Source organism: Diadema setosum, chromosome 9 (genome assembly GCF_964275005.1).
Source record: "Diadema setosum chromosome 9, eeDiaSeto1, whole genome shotgun sequence".
In the NCBI taxonomy this organism is placed as follows: domain Eukaryota; kingdom Metazoa; phylum Echinodermata; class Echinoidea; order Diadematoida; family Diadematidae; genus Diadema; species Diadema setosum.
In genome coordinates, this window is record NC_092693.1 from 37,919,174 (window position 1) to 37,946,848 (window position 27,675).

At 39.1% G+C, this 27,675-nt stretch overlaps 1 protein-coding gene across 1 annotated transcript; it reads left to right on the forward strand.

Moving 5' to 3' along the window:
- On the forward strand, positions 1-26,281 carry LOC140233371 (scavenger receptor cysteine-rich domain superfamily protein-like). Its single transcript, XM_072313477.1, has 6 exons — positions 1-91; positions 806-1,138; positions 2,289-2,527; positions 18,102-18,234; positions 23,470-23,808; positions 26,124-26,281. Exons 1-6 carry the CDS (start codon positions 28-30, stop codon positions 26,279-26,281), a joined length of 1,266 nt encoding a protein of 421 aa, XP_072169578.1. The 5' UTR covers positions 1-27.
- The last annotated feature ends 1,394 nt before the right edge of the window (positions 26,282-27,675 follow it).

Sequence of the window (27,675 nt, forward strand, 5' to 3'; positions counted from 1 at the left end):
GGACGTGGTGGAACACTCGAGGGGCCAATGACAACGTTGGTAGTCGTCGTCGTCTTCGTGTTGGCAGTCACTGACCTCACACTTGCCCAGCGTAAGTAGGCCTACTTCCAGTGGCCGTATCCCCTCGGGACAACAAAATATATTCCTTTGCTTTCCATAAAGTGTGTTTACAAGACGTAAGGTAACTTTCAAGCCGACGAAAACTATTTTGATCAATAAAGTTGACAGTCCTATGTCATCAACATGATAAAGTAGTTATCACGTATAGATTAATAGAAATCTCTTCATCGCAAATTGACCTATGAGGAAGAGTTTGATTTGATTTGGTATTTGATTTCTGAATTTCTTTTTCATACATAAATGAAATACAAAGTCAATTGAACGAACGAGGTTTGGGTACTTTATTGCATTGGAATTCATCAGTTCATTTTTCCCCCATGGGCAATCCTGAATTTAGTTTTGAATTCTTGTCCTTTATTTATGGAAGTCATCATTTTATTATCAAGAGTGTAGAACATTAGGAATGAACTTGTAATATCTGTTGCATGCAACCATAATGCTTTGTTTAACCCTATGTAAGCTAAATCTGGACGAAGTGAAAGTAGTTTGGAGTAAAATCATGGGTAGGTGTATTGTAAGAAACTCTTTGAATGAACATCGAAGGACGCTACTTGCTGACGTCAGTGAAGGAAGAGATGACATTTAAAAAGTTTTTAAAAAATCCCCAAATATAACATTTGCAAAGATTTTGGTAGGTGCCATATTGTATGAATTCACCCTTTCTGCTTTCCCTTTTAATAACTAGGAGATGGTGACGTGCGGTTAGTCGGCGGTTCATCCCCTCGGCGCGGTCGCCTTGAGATGTTCGGGGGTTCCTCCTGGGCAACGATATACAATGGAGGCGACTTCGGACGTCGAGAGGCACTGGTCGCCTGCAGGCAGCTGGGCTTCATCGCCTATGACTCCGACAACGTCGACGTGTATGATAGCGGAGTGTACGGCAGTGGCTCGACCGGCATGAGGTTGGAGTGGGTGTATTGTGATGGACGTGAGAGACGATTGTCGGATTGCATGTACAGCCTTTGTGAGGAAAAGAAATGCCCTGGCGGAGAAGACATAGCAGTGGATTGTGGAAGTGGTAGGTTTTGAGAATCTTATATTTTATCGTGGGTGCGTTGTGGCATAGTGGATAAGACTTTCGACTCCCAATCGGAGGATCCGAGTGCTTACATCCTTGGACAAGATGTTTTTACCCACCATGTCCCTCTCGACCCAGATGTATAAATGGGTACCTGGCAACGCTCGGGTAATAATAATGGCAGGGCCCTCTGCTAGAACAGTGGCAACACTGTAGAGGCTACCCTGGATAAATAAGACCCTATTATCATTATTATTGTCATTATTAATATGGATATTATCATTATTATTATTATTATCGTCTTTATTCATTTTTTTTTTTTTGCTTCGATAGTATTTTTTTTTTGTATTTTTGTAAAAATTCAAATCTTCTAAATACTGGCCTTTCTTGTTTCCACAGTGTTCAACCTCCTCGTCATTTATTTCTGGCAACTTCCGGTCTTTACTTCCAGCAATTCTTCTCTCTCTCTCTCTCTCTCTCAGTTATGAAGATAACACCACTGACGTTTTGGGGTAAATTAATGAGACCTTACAGACATGACAAAACAATAGCACAATACGTGAAAATACTTCTCTCAATTATCTCTTGGTTCGTCGACATATCTCAAACATCAGATATTCTAATTCTTAATTTATTGTTCTTAATTGTTCGACGAGGAGAACTGATAAGAACATTGAGTTTAAACATCATAACCTCACCCATACAACTAAGGTGAACAAGTTTTAGATCCTATAGGAACTAGATAAAGTGAAGGTTTAATTATATAATATTAAAGAAGGGAAAACCTTTCGGTTAATTGAGGAGATTATATTTGATAATGACCTCTTCTTTTACCAATTTATTACGAGGGAATTTTTAATCCCGAATCGATCAATACATGTACTTGAGTTTTCGTCAGTAAAACGTTTCGGTAGATTCTTTATGAAGGAATTTAATGAAAATGAAACAATAACTTTGCATTGAGCCTCCCCATGCTACGTCAGAAGTGTTTTAGTGTACAGATTATGCATTTTATGAGAGCAGTCCAACTGGTTCCAGCGCAAGCGACAAATTGCCAACAATAACAATCATAATCTTACTTTTAATGCTTTAAATAAAATGCTGAGAAGTGCATAATGTCCTTCAATAACATTTTTATTTGTTCGTAAAGGTGGCAGAGTGTTGAGTGGAGCAACTGAGCCTGGTCGTTTGAGTGGCTTCATGCTGCTGACGGTTGTAGTCTTCTTCTTTGGCCACGCCTACATGCGCCGCAGAGAATGGGGTCCCACTGGCCGATCCCTCCTACCAATCCCTCGGTACAGGCGCGGGCGTGTTCCTGCCCCAGGTTTGGATGATGCTACCACTACATCCCCGTCGCACGAGGCTCCTACGGGAACAGCTGAGAATCAGGTTCGGGATGATAGAGGGACCGCCGTTGCAGCCGCTACTTCCTCGCTGTCGACGTCCGGGTCCGACGCTTTACTAAGAAGTTCAATGGTTTCCCCGGTAGTGCTTCAATCTTTTCCTGCGACATCGCCGACTGTTTGTACTGGACCGCCACCTAGCTATTCTGACGTTTCAGCACACAGTTACTTGCAGAGCCCCGACTGTGACTTAACACAAGAAATGATGCCCCCTCCCTCGTATGACGACATAATAGCAAAATGATGCAATGCTTACAAACCAATCTCTAGCTAAATCTATGCTGGACCTTTTACCGATCCTGTTTTGGCCGTTGATGAACAGTGTACATCTTGGACATTCATTTTAGCCCTGGTTTGTACATCTTTCTGTGAATGAGTGTGAGTTCAGCGTTCTGCTCTACTTCCGCTTGTTGAAACGATATTTTCATTGAACTGACGTGGCCATCATATATTTCCATAACTCCACTGGAAAAGTCGAGCCTGAAGTCTTTTCAAATCTGAAATTCAAGATTGTCCGACTGCGGAAATCAGCGGAGAAACACACTGCCCCTGAAGAGGTCGATTAAGATGTCCTGTGAACACTTACGTTGACTTACGTTTTTCCCATGCTCCCCTACATTATCTCCAGCCTGGACAATGATTAACCACAAGTTTACTTTTTCTGGAATAATTCAAGATAACATACGTTGTACAGGCCTACATTGCAATTTTATCTTCAACGTGTTATCTAATGCTTTGGTCAGGGCTAATCATTGGCAAAATGAATCTCCACACCATATCAATATTCCGAGCAGAACCACGGTCACGATATATGGCAGCAATGGACTAAACTTAAACATGGTAGGGCGGTGTAGGCAATATATATACCTATATATATATATATATATATATATATATATATATATATATAATTTATTTGTTTATTTATTTATTTATTTATTTATTTATTTATTTATTTATTTATCTATTTATTTATTCAATGGGACAGGAATTAAACCATCTTATCCCGTGAAGAAGTAATGATGGCATTCGTTATCACAAAGATACACACAGGTCAGATTTACGTGTGCCACGTGCGGCACCCTTTTCCACCAAGGCCTTCTTGAAGAATGCGAAATTCACACCACATCAGACTATGCCTCTTTTCAAACAAGTGTATTGTTTTAATGGTTGATTTCAACTTAGAAAGAGAGTGGGAATATCGTCCTCCGTCCAACCATGATTACTGGACAGATCAATCTTGATCTGTATGCAAACGTTCATTTCAGAAATTTCATATCTTCACACATAAAGTTTTCTGCTCCCACTATAGATATGCAAGAATTTTGCTCTCTCTCTCTCTCTCTCTCTTTTTTTTTTTGTGCAGGATCAGTCAAGTGGAGGATAGCAGCAACTTCACCTTAAAAGGTGTCTGTGACAATTATTTATCTATTTATGTTTTCTTTAAAAGCAGGGTTGTCCCGTTCAGAGCCACAAAGGCCTGCTTTACAAGGGAGCCCTAAAGTTACAAAATAAAATACGGACTTACAAATAATATTATTATCGAGTAACATAACATTCATATATATACAAGTGGAAAATAAATCAAAAAGATATGAAAACATTCCACATACTGCAAGTGGTGGTCACACAAAATGATAGTGAAATCAAAAGATCAACTGGTAATACCGGAGGCTTTTCTTGAAAATATGTAATGAAGGGAATGATTGAACGGAAATTGGTAATGAATTGAACCTTTTACTACATGGCGGAGTATAAGAAAAAGAAAGTTTTTTGTAGTTGTTGTCTGTTTTGGCTTAGATAAGTATAACTGATTCGTTAGGAAATGTTTGGTATGTTATGGTTATGTTATGTCTGGTGTGTCTGGTATATATATGTTTTATTCAGTTATTCTCAGTGTTATTTTTCCGTTATCCTTGAAATTTCTTGCATAAGTTTTATTGTTTGCAGTGTCAAAGCGAAACATGACACAGTAAATATTTTTCAAAAATTTGGCCTATGAATCAACTCATATGAATCACAGCTGGTTTCTATTAGCCTATAATTGCCTTCTATAAGCAGACAATATAATTCCAAATATAGACTTGATATACTGCATAGAGTGATTAAAGTGTTTCCTGTGTACAACTGGTATAACTTAACATATTGTGTGAGGTACATTCTGTATTTATGGGATTTTATGGAATTGTTTTATGGGATTGCTATTATTGTTTGATCTGTAGATGTTTGTAAAAAAAAATGACATTACATCTATTTGATAATCATAATAGTGAGTGTGAAAATGTATCGGGAAAACTTGTTATACATGTTAAACCTGTACATGTTAAGTCTAATTCAATCTGACGCCATGATGTGTTGACTTATGTTACTGATCAAAACGTTTTCAGGGATGCCAGTTTTCAGGCAAAGGCCTGATGTATTTCAGGCCCTTTCTTTCATTCTAAATGACATCCTATGATTTAAGCATTTGTGTGTGTGTGTGTGTGTGTTTCTGTGTGTGTGTGTGTTTCTGTGTGTGTGTGTCTGTGGTACTTAATAAGATCAACTATACAGAGCAATGTAATAATTGCAATTCATTTGACCGAAATCATCCATATACAAATAGAAAATTGAGGCATTTGAATGACAAGATGTCAACGTTATTACTTATTCGGCATCTGATTACCTTGTGAAATACAAGTTTTATATCACGCTTTAACTTAAGCGGGAATTCAATTCTCATCGAAAGAAAATCTTAATATGAACATTATGATCGTGCAGTAATGCATACTCATGTAGGCTTCGCAAGAGACGAGAATGGATGTTAATGTCTAGGCACACATTGTCATGAATAAATGTATGAATTTAGATATTATATGATCAATTTAAATTGATCTCTTCTCAATTATAGTTAGGATATAACTTTCGAAGAAAGAAAATCAGTGAATGATGTGTGTGGTGTATTGACCCAGGAAGAGTCATGGATTTGAATGTCATGTCTTTATCAGAAAGTCGTCCTGAGCAATATACAATTTTGTTGACGTATCAGAGGTAATTATAAAAGATCATTGCTGAAAGCCTGCAAAACACATTCATTTCTAGATTCATGCTTAGACAGATATAAAGCCTCGTTACTATCTGAAGACATACTAAGTAAGTCAAGTCCGCCACAAATGCATACATGTATACTAATCTTCTCTCTCTCAATCCATACCTGAAGATAATTACAAAAATTTTCCTTGTTATTAACATATTTGGACTGTCCCTAAAGATCATAATATTAAAAGTATTTTTCCTTGTTGATAAGATTGGACTGCAATGTATCCGCATAATGATTGTAGGAAAAAGAAAAAAAAAAAAAAACCTGCGTAACAGCTGTGTACATGTATTATCACTTCACCCAGCGCAATCCCGTACTTTGAGAAGAATACGTATTTAAGCGAGTAAAAGCGTACATACAGTGTCTCATACAGGACCTTGTGTGGATGCTTTTGTAGTGATACCAAAATAATTATTTACTTCATTCAAGCCAATCGTTCTTTTTCTTAAAGACCTCTTAGTAATCAGATGATACTCGGCATTGCTCGGGTTGCAAATATGAACAGAGGAGAAATAATTAAAAGCATTTTACCACGAGCTCTGTGGACTTCACAAACCTCTCTCTCTTACTAATATTTTCTTTGACTTCTCCTCTGAAAATATTGCTTTCACAACCATGAATCTAATATTTTAAATCACCATGGTGATCCGTTACAACAGTAATATCAAATTTGTCATATATGCTATGTTTGGATCAGATTGTCATAATTATATGGACCATGTAATCTTGAATTCATGGACATGAACATTTACACTACTCACATAAGCTTCAAAAATATTTGATGGAGCAGTTCATTATGTACTTCAGCAAGCATTAAACAGAATAACGATTATTTTATTACATTCTTTTATTCATGATAACATTTCACCGTATAAACTGCAGTCTAAAAACAAAAACAAAAACAAAAAAAAAAACAAAAACCCAGAATACCTGTATCTCATTAAAGTTTCTTTGGTTTGTGATACAGTGTATCCGGTTGAAGTCAGCAGTGTTCTTCAAAAGATGTTGTTGCACATGCAAATTAATAGTGAAAAAAGTACTTGCGGTGTTGCTGTCAACAGCAGCCAACAGCAGCTAAAAAACAGCAATTTTCAGCCAATGATCCTCAATTAAAGAATTAGATACCAGAATTTGGCTGATGTTTGATAATGTGTTATTCTATATTGCTGCCAAACGTTCAAGGCTGCTGGACAGTTTTGCCTTAATTGTTAACCGAACAACGTTTGAATTTGTTAAGTAAAGTTCGTGGTAAAACACAAGCAGATTGTAATATATACCTGAAGTCGCCTGAACTAGATGATTAATTTAGCGCTGTATTGCTATTTTATCATTGTCTAAATGATACCATAGTATGTGCCAAATGAAAGATAATGTCTAGTGGACAATGACATTCCCACTTTCTTTGATGTTTGCATTGAAGCTGTATTACTAAACACTTGTTTTAAGAATCATCACATTTTCACTTCCGTGTATGTTTCTCAGAACGTTTACACAATTTTATCACCATTGTAATGGTTGAAATTAGACTAATTACTACCTGGTCCCTTGAACGTATACACTTATACACTTATATTTTTATGTTGTTGCTAAAATTCTGTGTTTTCTTCTCGAAAAAAAAACACAAACAAACAACAACCCATGAACACAAGTACAACAATTTATGAAGTGACATGCCATTAAGCATCACTCAATAGTTACACGAACTTACTCGCAACTTCCTCGGATGAATTGTCAAATACTGTATTATTACATCATGACAAATTCATCGCATTACAGAAAGGAATATGAAGAAGTGTTGTAGACATTCATCATGAGGAAACCGTGACTCAGACCGTGGCCTCGAAGCAAATGAATAATATACCAGAAAATAAAAATTTTATGATTACAAAGAGCAAACCTGGATGTGCATGTATGACAGTCAGTAAAAGAACGCAGCGTTGAATAGTGTGCGTGTTCGTGTGCGTGCGTGTGTGTGTGTGTTTGTGTCTGTGTGGTTGTCCGTGTGAGTAGCGTTTATCATGTTGAACAAATTTTAGGTAAGGGAGACCAGAGAGAAAGTCTTTATCCCGTGGTGTAACTGGGATGATATTCCTCATTCGTAAGGTTCCTTAACCCGAAATTGAAATGAGGTTCGTCATTCCACAGGTTCGTTATTCTGAAGAACACGAATTCCTTATAACTAGACATTTGTTAATCCGGAGATGAGAAGCATACTATAACATATAACGAACCTTCGGAATTGCCAACTTTATTTTCGATGTCGGATTGACAAACCTTCGGAATAAGAACCTTATATCATTTTTGGACTAACGAATCTTTGGATTAACGAACCACGTCTGCCGGTCAGATCAACTCGATCAAGACCGATGAGGCCCGATCGTTCCATTAACCACCATCAATCTCGACCATAATGCTTGATTGTTCTTAGGAATAACGAACGATGTTTTATTTTCGGAATTATGAACCTTCGAAATAACGAACCTTCGAAATAACAAACCTTCGGAATAACGAACTGTTACCGTCTAGTATTTTGTTTTCCAGAAAAGGCTTATTGTGAAGTTACGAGCAGAAAAATCGGATGTCGTGCCTGCTTGAAACTGATTTGATTAGTTGTCAGCGCAGTGTTTACCCCTTAAGTTTCTGCACCATTTAATTACCTCCGCCAAGGAGGGAGGTTATGTTTTCGTTACCGTTTGTTTGTTCGTTTGTTACCTCCGCCAAGGGAGGAGGTTATGTTTTCGTTACTGTTGGTTTGTTTGTTCGTTCGTTCGTTTGTTCGTTTGTTAGTTTGTCCGTGTGCAAAATAACTGAAAAAGTAGTAAACGGATTGGGATGTAACTTGCAGGAAAGGTTGAGAATGACACAAGTAACAAACGATTAACTTTTGATAGTGATCCGAGAATTTGGGGGGAATATATGAAGGATTTTTGATATTTTGGCAGGTAGGGTCAATAAACTTGGGAGTTAAGGCTGTGCGTATTTGAGGTTTGCATGCGCGGACTAAAGTGCGTGCTCTAGTTTCTGCACTGCTAGGGCGAGGCGCGCCGTGCAGCTGAGTGGTTATGACGTAACAAAGGCTTCTATATTGGGAAATCGGGCGGCTTTCAGCACGTGGTGGAAATCACTAATATCTCTGTGGAAGAACAAGATCAGTGGTGGAAATGAGCTGCATGCTTGGCGGAGGTCTGCGCTCTCAGAATGCTTCTCTAGTTAGCTCCGCCAAAGGGAAGGTTATGTTTTCGTTACCGTTGGTTTGTCCGTGTGCAAAATAACTCAAAAAGAAATTAACGGATTTGGATGAAACTTTAAACAGGAAAGGTTGAGAATGACACAAGTAACAGATGATTAAATTTTGGTAGTGATCCGAGAATTTTGGGGGGATTTATGAAGGATTTTTTAAATGATATTTTTTCATTTTTGAAGCGCCATGAGCACTGAAAAGTGGACCTGTGCGCTATACAAGTAGCCACTATTATTATTATTATTATTATTATTATTATTATTATTATTATTATCATATTTTGGCAGGTAGGGTCAATGAACTTCAAGGGAATTCAAGCTGCGCATTTTTGAGGTTTTCAAGCGCACTAAAGTGCGTGCTCTAGTTTCTGCTAGGGCAAGGCGCGCCGCGCATCTGAGGGTTTATGACGTAACAAAGGCTTCTACATTGGGAAATCGGGCGATTTTCAGCATAATAACAGTGAGACTCTTATAAAGCGCTCATTTCTACCTAAAAAAAGATACTCAAGGCGCTATACATAGAACAGAGTACATATTGTGTCACGTTACAACAGTATCACAGAAAATGATAAGACAATAAACCAACAAACAATATATACGTACACATATACATACAGGTATGGTCAATTTAAATTGAAAATGTATGTCTTGAGATTCTTTTTGAAACCATCAATGGAAGATGCTTCTCTAAGAGATTTTGGTAGGCCATTCCATAGTATGCATACGTATGGGTGGAAATCACTGATCTCTTCTTTGAACAGGTAACTGGTTAATCTGTCTGAAGATTCTATTATACGGAAGAGTAAGATCACAGTGGAAAGTAGCTGCTTGGCGGAGGTCTGCGCTCTCAGAGTGCTTTTCTAGTTAGTTAGTTTGTCCGTGTGCAAAATAACTCAAAAAGTGGTGAACGGATTTGGATGAAACTTGCAGGAAAGGTTTAGAATGATACAAGTAACAGATGATTAAATTTTGGTAGTGATCCAAGAATTTTGGGGGAATTTATGAAGGATTTTTTATATTTGGCAGGTATAGGGTCAATGAACTTCAAGGGAGTTCAGGCTGCGCGTATTTGAGGTTTGCATGCGCGCACTAAAGTGCGTGCTCTAGTTTCTGCTAGGGCGAAGCGCGCCGTGCAGCTGACGGTTTATGACGTAACAAAAGCTTCCATATTGGGAAATCTGGCGACTTTCAGCCTTTGCTTTCAGCACACAATGCTATAAGTACGTATGGGTGGAAATCACTGATATTTCTATGGAAGAACAAGAATAGTGGTAGAAATGAGCTGCATGCTTGGCGGAGGTCTGCGCTCTCAGAGTGCTTTACTAGTTTTGACTGTTAAGGAATTAAAATGTCTGGACCGTGGTTTGTGACTTTCTGAATGGGATCATTTTGTTGTTGATGTTAAAGTACGTTCAAGGTCGTACAGGATAGAATTCTATTATCATATTATTTTCATTATCATAAACGAAATCCCAAACTCACGTCGGTTTGGAAGTCGTATATTGCGTTCAAAACATCTAAAAATAATTTGTATTATGTTTGATAAGGATGGACAAATATGACAGTCCTGTAATACGTATGCAGCACATAAAAATACCTTCACTATGTATTAAATGCAGAAGCAAAGGAATTATCTTAACAAAATTGACTTTGTTTACAATGGTATGCGTAATATTAAAGATTTATTAATGATATACTATGAATACTTATAAGGGAGGAAATACTAGTTCTAAAATCACGTATGATAGGTCTGAAATAAAAGATCTACGTATGATAGTAGAAATATCAATTCACATTTTTCTACTATTGGTCAAAACCTTTCTAAACACATTCTGTGGTCATGTAGCCTATATGATTATCAAGATGACCGTAATCAATATTCATTATTTTTTCTTCCACACATCAGTATAAGAGATTCTTTACCTTGTTCATACACTTTACCACCTAAAAGTAGTTCTGGTAATGATGACATTGATAATATTATGCTGACAAATACAAAATAATGTATTGTTTTAGCCGTTATTTCATATTTTTAAGGAGTCGCGAACATACCTCTGATCTCTGTAGGAAATAACATGTCTCTAGAAATCCAGTGGGACATTCCCTGCAGAACCATCCAGTTCAACCTGCTACTTCTTTCGTCATTAGAGGGCGTTAATATTCTGGGAAGCAACATTATAGTAGTTGGTCTGGAAGCCAGACTAACTTCATGCCAGTGAATATCACCTCGATCATGGAGCTATAAAACTCCATGATGATTACAAAGGTACATCAATCGGATCTTCACGTTCATCTATAGCCAGGCTGGAGCCTCTCCCATCTCTTGATTGCTGCGAGTATGTTTGCTCATAATAAAATCGGTGAGTATCATGCCTGAAAGACTCCACTCATCGGAGGCCTTTGTGAAGATTTATAGCTTCGTAAACCACAGAAAGCAACAATCTGTAGGACTTATTGATTACGATCATTCTCACAAGCTTTAATTCCACCTTTTTTGACGAGAGAAAGACAATGTCTGTTTATGTTCAAATCTTTATTGATATTATCCAGTTCCGACGAATTACATGTTAAAATAACGAACATTACCCCGATTTACTCCACTTTCCCCTATATTGTATCACGTAGCCCGCCTATTATTAACAGCATGAAACTTTATACATTATGGGTTCTGTGATTTAGCTCGGAATTGATGGATGCGCCTCACTTTAGATCAGTATAGATGTATTTACGGTCATTCGGTCTCGATTGCGGTGCCATATTGTGAACAAGAAATACACACTCCATGTCTCCTCAGGTGCGCTAGGCTTAATTGCCCTGACCGTCAATGAAAAGAAGATGAGTTCCATGAACAAAAGCTGTATAGGATTATTCTAGACCATAGAGTTCAGGGTAGTCTACAAGGATATGTGCCTACATACATCGAGATATAACCATAGTCCCCCCCCCCCCTGCACCTGCAATAAGACTCCAAATTGATTTCCACCTTTACAAAAAAAGTTAGAAAGACGTATAGATTTACTTTCGAATGACGTGTCTAATGGTGAAGCTGCACAGGAGATTAACTGAGCTCCCTCCTCCCTGAGCTAACTTTTCTACCCAATACAATGTCAAGTCAAGTGTCACTGTCATGATTGTGTTTTCAAAAAGCAAATAGCAAGGAAGCTGGTTTTGTTTTAATAAAGACTATGGCATCATTTTAGATAGACAGAAAAATCCGTCTGTCCAAATGAGTTGTTTTTTAAATCATTTCTTGACATTTACGGCTCTCCTCCGTAGGCAGGAGGGGATTCCGCGAGATGAAGTTAGACGTCGTCTCTGCGACGACAAGATACAGACCGATCATTCGGTCAACATTTTACCTACCAAGCGGCCAAGCGGCGCGAACCTTTTTTTTTGGGGGGGGGGGGGGGGGGTGGGGGTGGGGCAAGACTAAGGATGGTGATTTGGTCGAGGTCAATATCGCCTTCCCCCACCCCTACTTTGACCGGAAACGTGTCGGGCGGAATCGGAAAGCAATGGATTTGTGTGTGTGTGTGTGTGTGTGTGTGTGTGCGCGCGCGCGCGCGCGTGTGTTAATTTTGTCTGTATTATGTCTCGATCTTGGGGGGGGGGGGTGGATAATAGCAAAAAAAGTGTTGGGGATGTGGCTGCAGCCCCCCCCCCCCCTTCAGCAGCCCGCATGCATATCAAGTAGGCCTACTGCACCCGCAAGTTGGCAAGCCACAATCACCATTCACAGCAATTTTCTTTTTTTTTTTCTTTCAATTATACATCGAGTGACCTTCGCTTGTACTTTACTGTGTGCCGTAATGACAAAACAGTATTCATTTTCAATCATCAGAATCACACTATTCTGTCAATGTGCAAACTCATGCATGCGGACACACAGGCTCTAGTATACATGCATGTAATAATTATGAAGCTGCCTCCTTCTCATTTAAAATGATAATTATGCCAGAACTGAAGTGTATGTTATGAGCCCTATTAGGCAATGTACAAGGACATCTCCTTCATAGAGAGAAAATGTGTGTGTATGTGTGTGTGTGTGTGTGTGTGTGTGTGTGTATGCTCATTTGACTCATCGGAGTGATTATAATTAGGAGAGCTGTGTCCTTTTTGTGTGTAGTTAAAATTTATCATATCATAGTTGATTTCAATCATAAGTCTATACGGCAGCATGTGTGCTGAGGAAATTTATAATCGATTACACGTATATCTTTTCATAAAACGGGGCCCAAATGTAACTGCATGTGTTTCATTGTGTAGCGTGACCAAGGGGGTTCAAGAGATGGAGCCACAATAGTTTAATTCCCTTTGATCCCATGTTTGATTCCGCCACTCAAAAATATTTGAAGTATGAGCCAAACTTGGACTGCCCCACAGATAGGAAGACAATGTTTCATTGATTTATGTGCAACTGCATAATGACCAGTCGCCCTCTGAGGAAATTATGTCTTTATGACGGTAAATATACTTTTCGCCGTCCTTTCTTATGAAAGATGCGCTGTACATACTGGTTCAGACATGGAAATCGCGCAAAGATTGATAAAACGAAAAAAAAAATACTCGAATTTACACTAAACTATAAAAATGAACGAAGAAGCACACTTAAAGATGATACCATATCAATTTCTTTTGCCGGAAGTGCCCGGAAATGATGGAAAATAATTTTGCAGTGAAGGTATACCGTTTCAAATACTTTCACAAAATACGAGAGCTCAGATTTATAATTCTGTACATATTATTGGACGGGATTTACCTCGGTTTCATTATGCTTTATCATTAGGTGATATTTTATTTTACTTCATATATAAACAAGCAAAATATAGCCGTCTTTAAAATGATTCTTCAGATTGCTCAGACAGACGGTGCCATCACGAAAGGCACAGATGCACCTATGGAATTTTTTTGTGCATCTAAAGAAAACTGACAACTGTTTTATTTCAGGCTGTGGAACCTCCAGATCTTCAACCTCCTTGGTGTGACTGCTGAAAGACATATCATTTACTGGAGTACTTTCATGGTAACATGACAAATTGTATAGAAATGTCCTAAGATCCTGCATTTCTACAACAGAGAGGTTCACAGGGTGAAATGATAATCCTCATAATATACGCAGAGTATAGTTGACAATGACTGACATATTGGGGAATTTTCGCAAGCTCAACGCGGACGGCAAATCTACGGTCCGTGCGCAAAATCGAGAGACAACTGTAGTAGCATTCATGAAATAGATCGGCTGTTATTCATCGGGGTTGAAATTGTCCACCAGGATCTCAAAATGGTATAGTACATCCATCATACTGGAAGTCCAGGTTGTCGTGTATAGATGTGTTGATATGACGAAGAATGCGACCTGGTTCCATACGACGCACATAACCCAACCACTTGCCCGGCGTCTCTGGCTTCGGAGCGAAAACATGCTGAGAATGCCGGAACGTTTGAGGACCTCTGCGTTTGTCACCCTATCCTGCCACTTAATGTGCATGAGTGATCCATTAGGCAGCACTAGAGGTGGAAAGTGTTGAGCCTCTTCTCCCGGCCTGCATATTATGTTGTCCAGGACACAGAGCCGTATAGCAGGGTGCTAAGGACGCAGGCTTGGTTGTTGTTGTTGTTGTTTATTTATTCCCGTCACAATCAATCAAACATATACAAATATAAAAATAATACAATGTTGAAAGCGGCTGGATAAGCCTCACTCAGTAAATATTGCCATCATGGCTTACTGTTTTTCAGGAGGGTCCAGTTACATTTACAAATCATATACTACATAAAACTACTTATTACACAATTACACACGAACAAATCAAAAATAAAAAACGTCCTCCCCCCCCCATCCTAACAAAAAACCCAACATAATCAACTTTAAGCTCAAGCCCTGCATAGAGCATTATACCTGTCTATAATCTGTCACCTTTTATAAACATGTACTTTTTACTCTATTACCGTTTTACTCTGTAACATATATTATATAATCTAATAATTATGAAACACAAATCAAATCTATTAGCCGGAAAGACTCATTAACGAATGAATATGCTCTTTAATATACCTTTGAAATATATTAAAAGTTGTTGCCTTTTTTACATTAAAAGAAATCACATTAAAGTGAAAGCTCCCTCTATAAGAAATCATTCTCTTACAATAATTAGTCCTTGGTGTTGAAATCTTTATGATATAATCAGATCGCAATAAATATCTGTTCTCTTTAACTTGAAAAAAAAATTCACTTAAATAAGGCGGTGCCAATCCATTCAATGATTTATAAACTAATTGAAGAAGATGCTTTCTTCTTCTCGAGGCAAGGGAATCCCACTTAAGAATTTCATGCAACCTAGAATTAGAAGTATGAGAAAAAGGATCAATTTTCAAAATGATTCTTCCTGCTCTATTCTAAAGTTTTTTAATCATATCCATTTGTTTCTTTTTGCCAGAATCCAAACAATATCAGCATAATCTAACTGGGGCAATATGAAAAACTTATATAACATCTTTAAACTTCGTTCATCAATAATACGACTAAGTCTTTCCATAAAGCTTATCATTTTACTCACTCTCCTACAAACATTATCAACTTGCATATTCCAATTTAACTCTTCGTCAACTGTAATACCCAAATACTTAACACACTTCGTCTATTACCAATTAACATACAAACTGTTTTGTCACTATTTAAACTGAGTCTGTTTGTACACATCCAATCATAAATATTATTCAAATCTTTTTGCAACATTTCAACTTTTTGAGGATTTGTGTCAGCAAAATACAATACTGTATCGTCGGCATACAGGTGGATTTTACATGCATCAACTTTATTTACCATGTCATTTATATAAATGACAAACAATAGTGGTCCCAAAATCGATCCTTGAGGGACCCCGTAAGAAATATACTGTTCATTTGATAATGTGTTGTTTAATTGCGTTACAATTCGCCGATCACTTAGATATTCTCTAAACCATTGAATGCTTGTATTACTAACACCTAACTTTACCAATTTATCTAACAATATGTCGTGCACCACCGTATCAAAGGCTTTTCGTAAATCGACGAAAACTGCACCAATATAACAATGTTTATCCATTGCATCAAGCCAATCATCCGTGACCTTGATGAGAGCCGTTAACGTTGAATGTAGTCTTCTAAAACCAGACTGTTCTGATGCTATTAAAGCTCTGTGTTTTAAATAATCAGACCACTGCTTATGAATAACTCGTTCCAATAATGTTGAGACTACTGGTAGCAAAGAAATAGGTCGAAAATTATCTGGTTGACTCCTATCACCCTTTTTAAACAAGGGAATTATTTTAGCTACTTTCCATCGGGCGGGTACTACTTTCTCAATGATAGACCTGTTGATCAAATAAGTAAGAGTTGGTGCAATCTCTTCTGCTGCCAATCTAAGTATACTAGAAGATATTCCATCAATAACCGTTGACCGTTTATCTTTAAGTTTCCTAAATTCCAACAAAACTTCATTTTGAGATACACATTTCTATTCAAATTCATTTTCAAATAATTTTTCTTCATTTACAAATAATCTACCTTGCTTTTTATACGGAATTGATTCAGACAGCGTCTGGCCTACTTTAGCAAAGAATGAATTAAATTCGTCAGCTAATTTCTCATTTCCTTCATAAACTGTTACATTTGAAGATTTTTTTACCTGGGAACAACGTTTTCGTTGTTTTCCACGCTTGAGCAGAATTACTTTGATCACTCGTTAACTTCTTAACATAATAATTTCTCTTTGCTTTTCTAATTTCTCCTGTTACTTTGTTTCGTAATTGCCTATACTGACTCATCAAATCATCATCCTTCTCTTTGCAAGCTCGTAGTTTCAGCCTATCACGCTTTTTAATGAGTCTATGAATATGAGAATTCATCCAAGGGGAAGGCTGTTGCCGTACTCGCTTTTTTCTAATTGGCATGTGTTTATCAACCACTTGCATCAATAATTCTTCCTATCTGATGTACACAGCATCATCTAAACTGGGGGACTCTTCAACAGTTTGCCATGGTTGTTGAATAAGATCACGTCTAAAATTATCCATATTTATTTTATTCATATTTCTGTACTCAATATACCTTGGCTCAGCTTTTGGACGATTCCATTTCCAAATCAAGTAACTCATGGAATGATCACTCAAGCCGACATGTATTACTCCGGATGATTTCACATAACTAATGTTGTTTGTAACCACATGGTCTATCAAGGTTGCAGAGCTGTGAGTACGCCTAGTGGGTTCACATGAATTAACTTGTTCCATAGAATACACATTATTCACATTCATATATTTAACACGAGTAGAATTATATTTCATATCCATAATATCACAGTTTACGTCCCCCATAATTATTATATCAGCATTAAAGCTGTCCAGAAATTGAAGTAAGTTTTCATACAATTTTAAAACTCTAATCTTGCACTTGGTGGTCTATACCAATTCACGAAGAATATGGGTTTTGATTTAAGTGGACATAATTTGATACAGATTGCTTCTAATTTGGATAGGGAAATATGTTCAATGACCTGAAACTCAATACTAGATTTTACATAAATCGCTACGCCACCACCCATGCGGTCTCTGTTTTTTACTTCTTTCTCTATAACACTGTCGTCTAATCTTGTTTCATTTAAAGCAAAAATATCTACATTATTTTCGTTTAGAAAGAAACGAACCTCATCGATATTTTTCAACAAACTGGTAATATTAAAATGAGTAAACTTTAGACCCTTTTCAGACAACTGTTGATATTTAAGGACCCGACAATTATCATTAACATTTTCAAATTCATGAGAGATATTGGTAAACGTGGAGCTTGCAGGTGTTCTTGGTCAGCTGGCTGTTGTTCCATACACGCTTGATAAGTTTGACCGTGATTGCGGTAGCTTTCCCTATCCTATTGCTTATCTCATTGTCAAGGGAGAGGGAACTGGAGATGGTTGAACCAAGATAGGTTAAGGAGTCCACTTCTTCCAGATGCGTGTCATTGATGGATATGTCTGGAGGAGAGTCGGTGCCTTGGGTCAAGTTTTTTTTTTTTTTTTTTTTTTTTCAGGCTGATGGTTAGTCCAAATTCTTCACAGGCATGGGGCGTACGATCAACCAGCCTCTGCAATCCGACCTCTGTGTTCGATATCAGTTCAACAGTCGTCTGGAAACAACATCTTTCCGATATTAGAACCTCAACCTTTGTTTTAGCATGCTTCCCGTCTGCTGTGGTACTGATGTAGATGCCTTCTGTGCCCGGCTTCTGTGGAGTCTTCGAAATCGTGCTAAAGGAGCATGGAGAAGAAAATTTCGAAAAGTGCGGGATGTCAGTGCAAGAACGCAGCCCTGCTTCGCACACCGCTGCGCTGCTCACAGGCAAGGCATCAGAAGTTCCATCGTTATAGCAGACTCTACTTTGCATGCTCTTGTCAAAGGATGTAACAATCCAGTCTGGGGGGGGGGGGGATCATATTGCTGGAGGAGACTGAAGAGTCCACTTTGGCTGACTAGGGCAAAGGCTTTCGTGAGGTCTATGATGTACAGCGGCTTTTGCTGCTCCTGGTACTTCGATCTCCTGGGGTCGCCGTAGTGAGAAGTTCATGTCTACTGTAGATCGGCCTGCCCTGAAGCCGCACTACGACTCTGGGTACATCCGGAAGGCAAGACGCTGCAGACGTGTCAGAACTAAACACGTGTGAAGACTTTCCCCGACAACACTGAGAGGGAAGATGCTTCGATAATTGTTGCAGTCGCTGCGGTCTCCTTTGTTCTTGTAGACAGTGACGATGTTGACATCACGCATGTCTTGGGGGACATGGCCTTTTTTTCTCAGCAAAGACACACGATCTTGTGGAGGTGTTGCATTATTAGTACTGGCTTGGAACTCACTCAAAAAGACTAGGCCCTGTGCCTATCCTTTGTGGGTACCTCGATGATATGGTAAGATGCATGGGCGTAAATCCCGGGGGGGGGGGGGATGGGGGGGATATATCCCCCCCTGTAATGGAGGAGGGGGGATGGCCTGTACAATCATCCCCCCCCCCTGAATTTTGAGGAAAAAAATGGAGGAAGCAGAAATGTGATTGTAACAATTTTGACATAATTATTGCATGACGTTTGTACGCCGGCCTTCAGACAGGTAACATAGCTGAACAGTATTCTATCTTGTAGGAAAATGTATACATAATTTTCTCAAGCGCTCGCTCGCTCGCGAAGAAAGTAACATCGCCATACAGTCACTGTAAGGTAGGGCTCAGACGTTGACAACGTCAAATAGTATAGGCCTACATGTAAACATGCTATGACGCGAGTAACTGGGGACCATCTGCAAAATATGTACGAAAACAAACAAACAAACAAACAAACAATAACAAAAACTATATCGTCATAATTGAACCCTCTCCATTTCCTGAATCATTCCTGAGAAACGACAGTGACTGATTACTCAGTCAGGATACATCTATGGGCATTCCCAGGGAAGATCAGGGGCGTCAAATCTATCTCGAGGGGGGGGGGGGGCAAAGGGGCATTTGCCCCGCCCCTTTGGAAGTGTTTAGGCAGACAAATCATTTATCCCCCAAGCAATTCCCGAGATGAGGACAAATCTCGAACTTTCTTAATGGAAAATTGTCCAAATATCCCCAGAACTATGCACCAGATCGTTGTATTGCAATCATAAGCATGCAAAAGCTCCGCTATATACAGGATCCCTTTCGATAAACTTTGTACACTTTTGACATTGACGTATATATCCCTAATTCATCAAAGAGTGTGCAACAGATCTTTCACTTATAACAAAAGCACCCTCATATGCAGAGGCGTCGATCGGGGGGGGGGGTGGTTCTCCCATAAAAGTGGGACAAACAAAAGCGAAAAATGTAGCTACAAACGGCAGTTTTTGGAGTGTAAAATATCAAAATTTTAAAGCTCGCTCGCTCCGTTCGCTCGCATTCAACCATAATGCCATTCTCCTGATGTTGCTGCCAGTGACTGACAGCAGTTTTCGGCCGGTGCGCCCCCCTCAATTTCCAAAGCGAAAAATATAGCTACGAACGGCAGTTTTGGGACTGTAAAATGTGAAAATTTTGAAGCTCGCTCGCATTCAATCATGCCATTCTCCTGATGTTGCTGCCAGTGATTGACAGCAGTTGCGCCCGGTGCGCCCCCCTTAATTTCCAAAGAGAAAAATATAGCTACGCGGGACTGTAAAATGTGAACATTTTGAAGCTCGCTCGCTCGCTCGCTCGCATTTAATTATTATGCCATTCTCCTGATGTTGCTGCCAGTAATTGCCAGCAGTTTTCGCCCGGTGCGCTCCCCTTTATTTCCAAAGTGAAATAATACAGCCACAAACGGCAGTCTTTGGACTGTACAATGTCAAAATTTTCAAGCTCGCTCGCTCCGCTCGCTCGCATTTAACCGCTATGCCATTCTCCTGATGTTGCTGCCAGTGATTGCCAGCAGTTGCGCCCGGTGCGGCTCCCCTTAATTTTCAAAGCGAAAAAGTATAGCTACAAACGGCAGTTTTTAGACTCTAAAATGTCAGAATTTTCAAGCTCGCTCGCTCCGCTCGCTCGCATTTAATCGCTATGCCATTCTCCTGATGTTGCTGCCAGTGATTGACAGCAGTTGCGCCCGGTGCGGTCCCCCTTAATTTCCAAAGCGAAAAATATAACTACGAACGGTAGTTTTTGGACTGTAAAATGTGAAAATTTTGAAGCTCGCTCGCTTCGCTCGCTCGCATTTAATCATTATGCCTTCTCCTGATGTTGCTGCCAGTAATTGCCATCAGTTTTCGCCCGGTGCGCCCCCTTTATTTCCCAAGCGAAAAAATACAGCCACAAAGGACAGTTTGGGGGACTGTAAAATATCAACATTTTCAAGCTCACCCGCTTCGCTCGCTCGCATTTATTCGTTATGCTATTCTCCTGATGTTGCTGCCAGTAATTGCCGGCAGTTTTGCCCGGTGTGTCCCCCTTAATTTTCAAAGCGAAAAGATACAGCCACAAACGGCAGTTTTTGGACTGTAAAATGTCAAAACTTTCAAGCTCGCTCGCATTTGACCGCTATGCCATTCTCCTGATGTTGCTGCCAGTGATTGACAGCAGTTGCGCCCGGTGCGGTCCCCCTTAATTTCCAAAGCGAAAAATATAACTACGAACGGTAGTTTTTGGACTGTAAAATGTGAAAAATTTGAAGCTCGCTCGCTTCGCTCGCTCGCATTTAATCATTATGCCTTCTCCTGATGTTGCTGCCAGTAATTGCCATCAGTTTTCGCCCGGTGCGCCCCCTTTATTTCCCAAGCGAAAAAATACAGCCACAAAGGACAGTTTGGGGGACTGTAAAATATCAACATTTTCAAGCTCACCCGCTTCGCTCGCTCGCATTTATTCGTTATGCTATTCTCCTGATGTTGCTGCCAGTAATTGCCGGCAGTTTTGCCCGGTGTGTCCCCCTTAATTTCCAAAGCGAAAAGATACAGCCACAAACGGCAGTTTTTGGACTGTAAAATGTCAAAACTTTCAAGCTCGCTCGCATTTGACCGCTATGCCATTCTCCTGATGTTGCTGCCAGTGATTGACAGCAGTTGCGCCCGGCGCGGCCCCCCTTAATTTCCAAAGCGAAAAAGTATAGCGACAAACGGCAGTTTTTAGACTGTAGAATGTCAAAATTTTCAAGCTCGCTCACATTTAATCGCTATCAAATAGCGGCCAAATAGCGGCACATCTCCTGATGTTGCTGCCAGTGATTGACAGCAGTTGCACCCGGTGTGCCCCCCTTAATTTCCAAAGCGAAAATATAGCTACAAACGGCAGTTTTTGGACTGTAAAATGTCAAAATTTTCAATGCAAAAAGATTTATACCCCCCCCCCCTGTTTGCTTCGCTCCCTCACATAACCGCTCCTCCTATAGGTCAAATCCTGTCTACGCCGGTGATAGGCCCCATTGTTTAGTAGGCCTTCACATTGATGTCGCACAGGCGGAGCAAGAGCTGAAATACCACGATTTAGTCTTTCAATAATATATTGTGAATATTTCATTTTCTTATTTTTCTTTTAAGAAAAGAAAAGAAAATTTTCACCAAAGTATGCACTAGATCGCTGAATTTCGGGTCTGAAAATGCAAAATCTTCCTCGTGTGGGAGAGGGATAACCCCCCCCCCCCCTACACACCCTCCCCCCATTCGGTCGCTCCGCTCCCTCTCACAGATATTTAAAAAACAAACAAAAATGTCTTCATACTTTTAAGGTCTGATTTTCCGTCGAAAGTCATCTGACAAGCAAATAAAAAAGCAACAAGAACAAAAAGTCTTCATATTTTTGCTGCCACTTTCCTCCCACTTTATATTTCATGCAAAAGAGTGGGACATCCGGTCCCTGTAAAGTGTGTGTGTGTGTGGGGGGGGGGGGGGGCACCAAGCTTCTTTCCCCCCCCCCCCCCCCCGTCCGGTTATGGGCTTGTAATCGTTGTGATGGTGACCATCCCCCCCCCCCCCCCACTCCTCAGTACGGATTTACGCCGTTGGTAAGATGATATAATTCTGTATAGAAAATAAAACTAAAAATATTCAAATATGTCATCATTTGAAGTGAAAATGAATTGATTTCTTTTTCTGTTCCTCATCTCTTGATATTTTCATCACGCTCAAGACCGATGATGGCTCAGTTGCAATGGGATATGTCGCTGAGAACGAAAAGTGTTCCGTTGAAGAGGAGACGCGGTATAAACATACATTGTACAAGCTCTCAACTGGGTTTCAAGTTGTTAGTCTTTGCCTTCTGCTTCAATCAAGTCGTGTCTCAGAGTAAGTTGACAAATAGCCTACTACACAGTTCTTTTTTTTTCAACGTAGAGCTGATAATGTGCTTCTTTATGTCATAGATTTCCAATTTACAAACAATGTAAGACTAGCAAATATCTGAGCAATTGTAACGGAAATAGTGCAGAATATTATTTGAAAGTCATCTCCGACGAAGGACATAATAATGATTCAGGTGTGCATGGGACCTAACGATAGAGGACTGCTCACAATGTCGGCACAACAAGTTTCTATCATACTAATGACTGTTGTCCTTTATTTCAGCTGTAACAAGCAATAATGCAAAAAGGACGCATTGGAATGCAACATGAGACTCTAAGTCTTAAATGCTGGATTCTGAGAAATATATTAATCACCGTTTACACAACATCCTTACATAGACCTGCATTTAACCTTTTTTTTTCTGATTATCAAGACTTCATTGCAGTTTATGATGTGCCTAAATTTCCACTTCTAACACTTCTTTTGAAATTTGGTCAATATCTATTAAACTAATATCCAGACATGTACATACTCGTGCATAGTTTCACAGTTTGCTCATACGTGTGGAGGCAACTATATTACGTATGATGTCCTTTATGCTGATCAAAGTCTTATTTATTTACATATCTGTGTTCGTTGCTGCCACCTGCATCACCCTGTAAGAATCGCGTCAGGTCTGAAAAGCTCAAAATAACCGGTTGATTTTTACATAAATTAGTTTATGACTGCTTCCACTTACTGATAATGAATAGTCATTCCTGAGATTGAGTCGCACTCGTCGTGCGTGGCTTTTTGTCCATGGTGTCTAGGTGAAGGCGACCTAAGGCTGATGGGAAGCATCCGCCCCTATGAGGGCAGGTTAGAGATCTACCTCCAACGGCATTGGGGAACCGTGTGTAGTAGGGTCTTCAACGACACTGACGCTATGGTTGCATGCAGGCAGCTGGGTCTGGATTTCACCGGAGCCAAAGTAGTGACGGATCATTACGCCTTTGACCACGGCGTCGGAACGATGTGGTTTACCACGCCCTCATGTAGCGGCAAAGAAGATCGTCTGACAGATTGTTTTATCCGTGATTACCAGGAAATGCTTTTTGGGTGCGACTTGATCATAGACGTCGGTATCAGGTGCCTGAAATCAGTGAGAGGTAGGTTTTAATTAAAAATGTCAGTTGAATGTAGTAAATTGCGCCATTTACATAAATGAAACGTATGATATGTCATGCATGAGAAAGACAATACATCCACTTGGAAGGACTTCACGGAAATTGCCCGTACAAAACAAAAATAAATAGGTCGGCCTTTTCATTCATTCATAATATATCACGTCATAAATTTGATTGGTTGGTGTTTTTTTTTTAATCTTTTCACTTTCTCGAGGAATATGATGCAGATATCTTATCAGTAATCATGCCTGATGTCTTCTTTTTTCTTAATACATGATGTACGTGAAGTTGCCGAGGGAACCAATGAGGGATTTCAGAACAATGGTACGTAATTTTTTCCCCATAATATTTATTCACTTCCATTCAAATGATACCAAAAACAGCAATTCAGTTTAGTATATACTGTGCAGCGTATAATATAAATAATTCTTATAGTAACATATTTTCAAACTTGGAAATAGAAATTAACAAAGATAACTGTTGATACACACATCTTATGTTAACGAAGATTATTATTGAGACACACATTTAGTTTTTCAATAACAAATTGAACGACAGAAGTACAGAAAATTACCAATCAAAAAAGGCTATTTTATCTATATTTCATTTCATATCATAATTAAAACCATCACCATCAACTCCCTATAACATCTACTCCTGATAATATACTTTATAATAATTATCCAATACATCAAAAACCCTCCATGTATCTTCACCTCCCTCCCCTTTAAATTACAAATATCAGACTGGAGTCTGTCATTGGTCCTATTCCCATCTTCACTCCGCGCCTCAGTATTGCATAAGCACCTATACAGGGGCGGATCCATTAATTCCGTAAAGGGGAGGCGCCTTGACAAAATCAAAGGCATAATTTACCATTTGCAAATGAAACAAAAACACAGCATTAGTGCTTCAAAATAGTTCTAAAATGTGAGTTAGAGATAAAAACAACCAACGTAAACATTTGAACTAGTATAATCGATGTTGAGTATTTTTAAATATACAAAATGTGAACAATACTTATAATAAAAATGTTTCCAGATTAAATCGTCTACAGTTATGGTTTAATGAGAAAAATATTGATATCTCCCTATAGGTTAGGCTTTGTTGCAAAAAAATTTATATAGTAGGGTGCTTTGTGATACAACTGACCTACTGACATAATATGCATCAAAAGTGATATCTTGAACATTTTTTAGATCACTGCTTCCAAAGGTCAACAGGACCTTTAAGGGGGCGCACGCCCCCTCCCCTTCATTTTTTCTTTTTATTTCTTTTGTTTTAACAAAAATTAAAGAGGGGGTGCGCCCGGTGCGCCCCCCTCCCCCTGCATCCATCCGCCACTGACCTACCATTCCCTTCCCTCCACAATCCGCAGCCCACCCATGCTCATCACACTACCTAACCACACACGCACGTAATGAATGCTCAGTTACACACACAAACAAAACCGTCTCATCTTCAGGAATCAGGCACATCGCTTTTCTAAGTCCATTCTGAGAACTTCTTAGGAGCATCCCTTTCAGTTCAGATGCACATGTGAGGGAATGCGGCAATATTAGAAAACATGAGCAAAAGTTTAATGAAAACTAGACAATCCGTTTGATTGCTGGATGAGAGGACTACTAAAGTTTGTGATGTCTTGTGTAGAACAATATAAAGAAAATATAAAGAAAATTCAATTTCTTCGATTCAATTCACTTTTCTTGCATGATAAGTGAGCACTTGACTTGCCTCTTTCAAAATGCAGGGGGAATAATATTACCCTTAACATACATCAGTGACAAGTCGAGGGAATGTGTATTTTTTTCTAAAATATATTTTGTGATATTCCTTTTATATTTTTCATGTCTCGTTCTACCCACATGACGTCGTCAACAGTACGGTAGTATAGTTTTCTCATCCAGTAATGACTGCGCAGAAACTTAGAAACTTTATAGCTTTTGAACAGATTGTCTGATTTTCGTCAAACTTTCGCTGATGTGTTACTAATATTGGATAAGGCTGATGGAATTCACATCTTTACAATGATTACTAGTCATACAATCACACACCATTAAGGCCTTATGCAAATTGATAAGAAATTGATAATTGATATGAAAAGTCTTCATATCAAAACATATCAGTAGAAATAGATATGTATCTAAATTTATCTATTTTGTTTTCATTTCCAAAAATTTCTTGCCAAACATAAATCATCTTTTTTTTTCTGACTCGTCGTCAGCATTTTGGATACCAGCAATCCCGATTTTGGTCGGCATCGTGATCATATTTGGAATCATCTGCACCGTTTACAGAGCCAGCCGATAGAGGTCGCCATCTCGTCTACAAAAATACACCGTTATTTCCCAAGCTGCCAGGACCAACGCGACTTCAGCAACGGCCAAACCTGGGGAGCAGCGTCAAATCAGGGAGGTCACTTTATCACCTACCTGATCAAATGGTGCTGATGTAGCAGTAAACTGTGCCTTAAAAGCTGAACGCCCGCACAGGGCCGGTATTCATAAATTTGTAGGGGACGTACGGGCCCAGGCCCTCACCACTAGAATTTCCAGTGGAGAGTTACCCAGTTAGGCCCTTTGAGTGAGCTGGGAACGGGTGCATCTCGCCATCCTGAATGCCTCCCCCAAAACCAAACAAACAAGCAAAGCAACTGTGAACTGCAACACTATTCAAAATGTCAAACTCTAAACATAACTTTACTACATTCATTGTAAATACACGAGCCCCGGGACATAAATCATTTTAGAATTAATCAACAGTCTTAGGAATCAAAGATGTTCGAGGCGTTAACATTACTTTCAGGGACAAGCTTCGGTTTCTTTACACCTGAGTGGTTACATCGTGAATCAGCTGAACTGTTACCAAAGTTTGCCGCAACAATAGTATCCTACTAGAATTATGGCATGTCTCATCATGTTATTAGGATGTCATCTCGCGTACTAAAGATGTTGATTATCTCAAAATCTTTTTTTTTTAAGTAAAAGTCAAACATGTAGCAAGACAAAGATCTAAGATGTATGGCTCATGATTTGACAACGGGAAAAAAGTGATCGAAGGGCTTTCAAAACAGCCACCAAGATGGCTGCCAAGACATAAAATGATTCTATTTGTAAATATTGTTTGGCATGTTGGTATGCATGTCAGACAAGATATTGCCGGTTGATAATCGACAACTGGGTATAGCACGTCTCGGTTTCTCATAAAACTCATATAGCACATTCTTGTTAAATACATCATAAATGGCTGCTATCTTAGGAATTGGGGTTGGTTCATAAAAAAAAAAAAAAATATATATATATATATATATATATATATATATATATATATGTCAGTGTTCAAGCAACACATAATTTGTATCATGTCAAGTAAATATCATCATTAGGAAGAAAGATTTGCGGTGACACCATGTGTATGTAGTCCTTAACCGGATCGTTGTTTGGCAGAAGAGCCTAGAAAGAGGAGAAACGAAGAGGGAAGCGACATATGGGGGTTGTGAGGAGGGCAAAAAGTGAGGAGTGGGAGACAGTAATGGGCTAGAAGTTGAAGTTGCACTAGTGGAGACAGTGAAGAAAAGAACACAGAGAGTGGTAAGGAAGAATAGTGTGAGAATCAAGTAAGATGTTCGGACATCGTTAGACATCGTTTTGCCCTCCTCACAACCCCCATACACGTGTATGTCGCTTTCCTCTTCGTTTCTCCTCTTTCTAGGCTCTTCTGCCAAACAACGATCCGGTTAAGGACTACATACGCATGGTGTCACCGCAAATCTTTATACCTAATTAACTTCACCATGCAAACCTTCAAACAACACATAAATATCATCATATTTGGAATGGTACACAATTA

Coding starts and splice junctions, on each gene's coding strand:
- LOC140233371 (XM_072313477.1), top strand. CDS start 28: ATGACAACGTTGGTAGTCGTCGTCGTCTTCGTGTTGGCAGTCACTGAC. Junction 1,139..2,288: donor AGCAGTGGATTGTGGAAGTG/GTAGGTTTTGAG, acceptor TTGTTCGTAAAG/GTGGCAGAGTGTTGAGTGGA. Junction 23,809..26,123: donor GTGCCTGAAATCAGTGAGAG/GTAGGTTTTAAT, acceptor CACCGTTTACAG/AGCCAGCCGATAGAGGTCGC.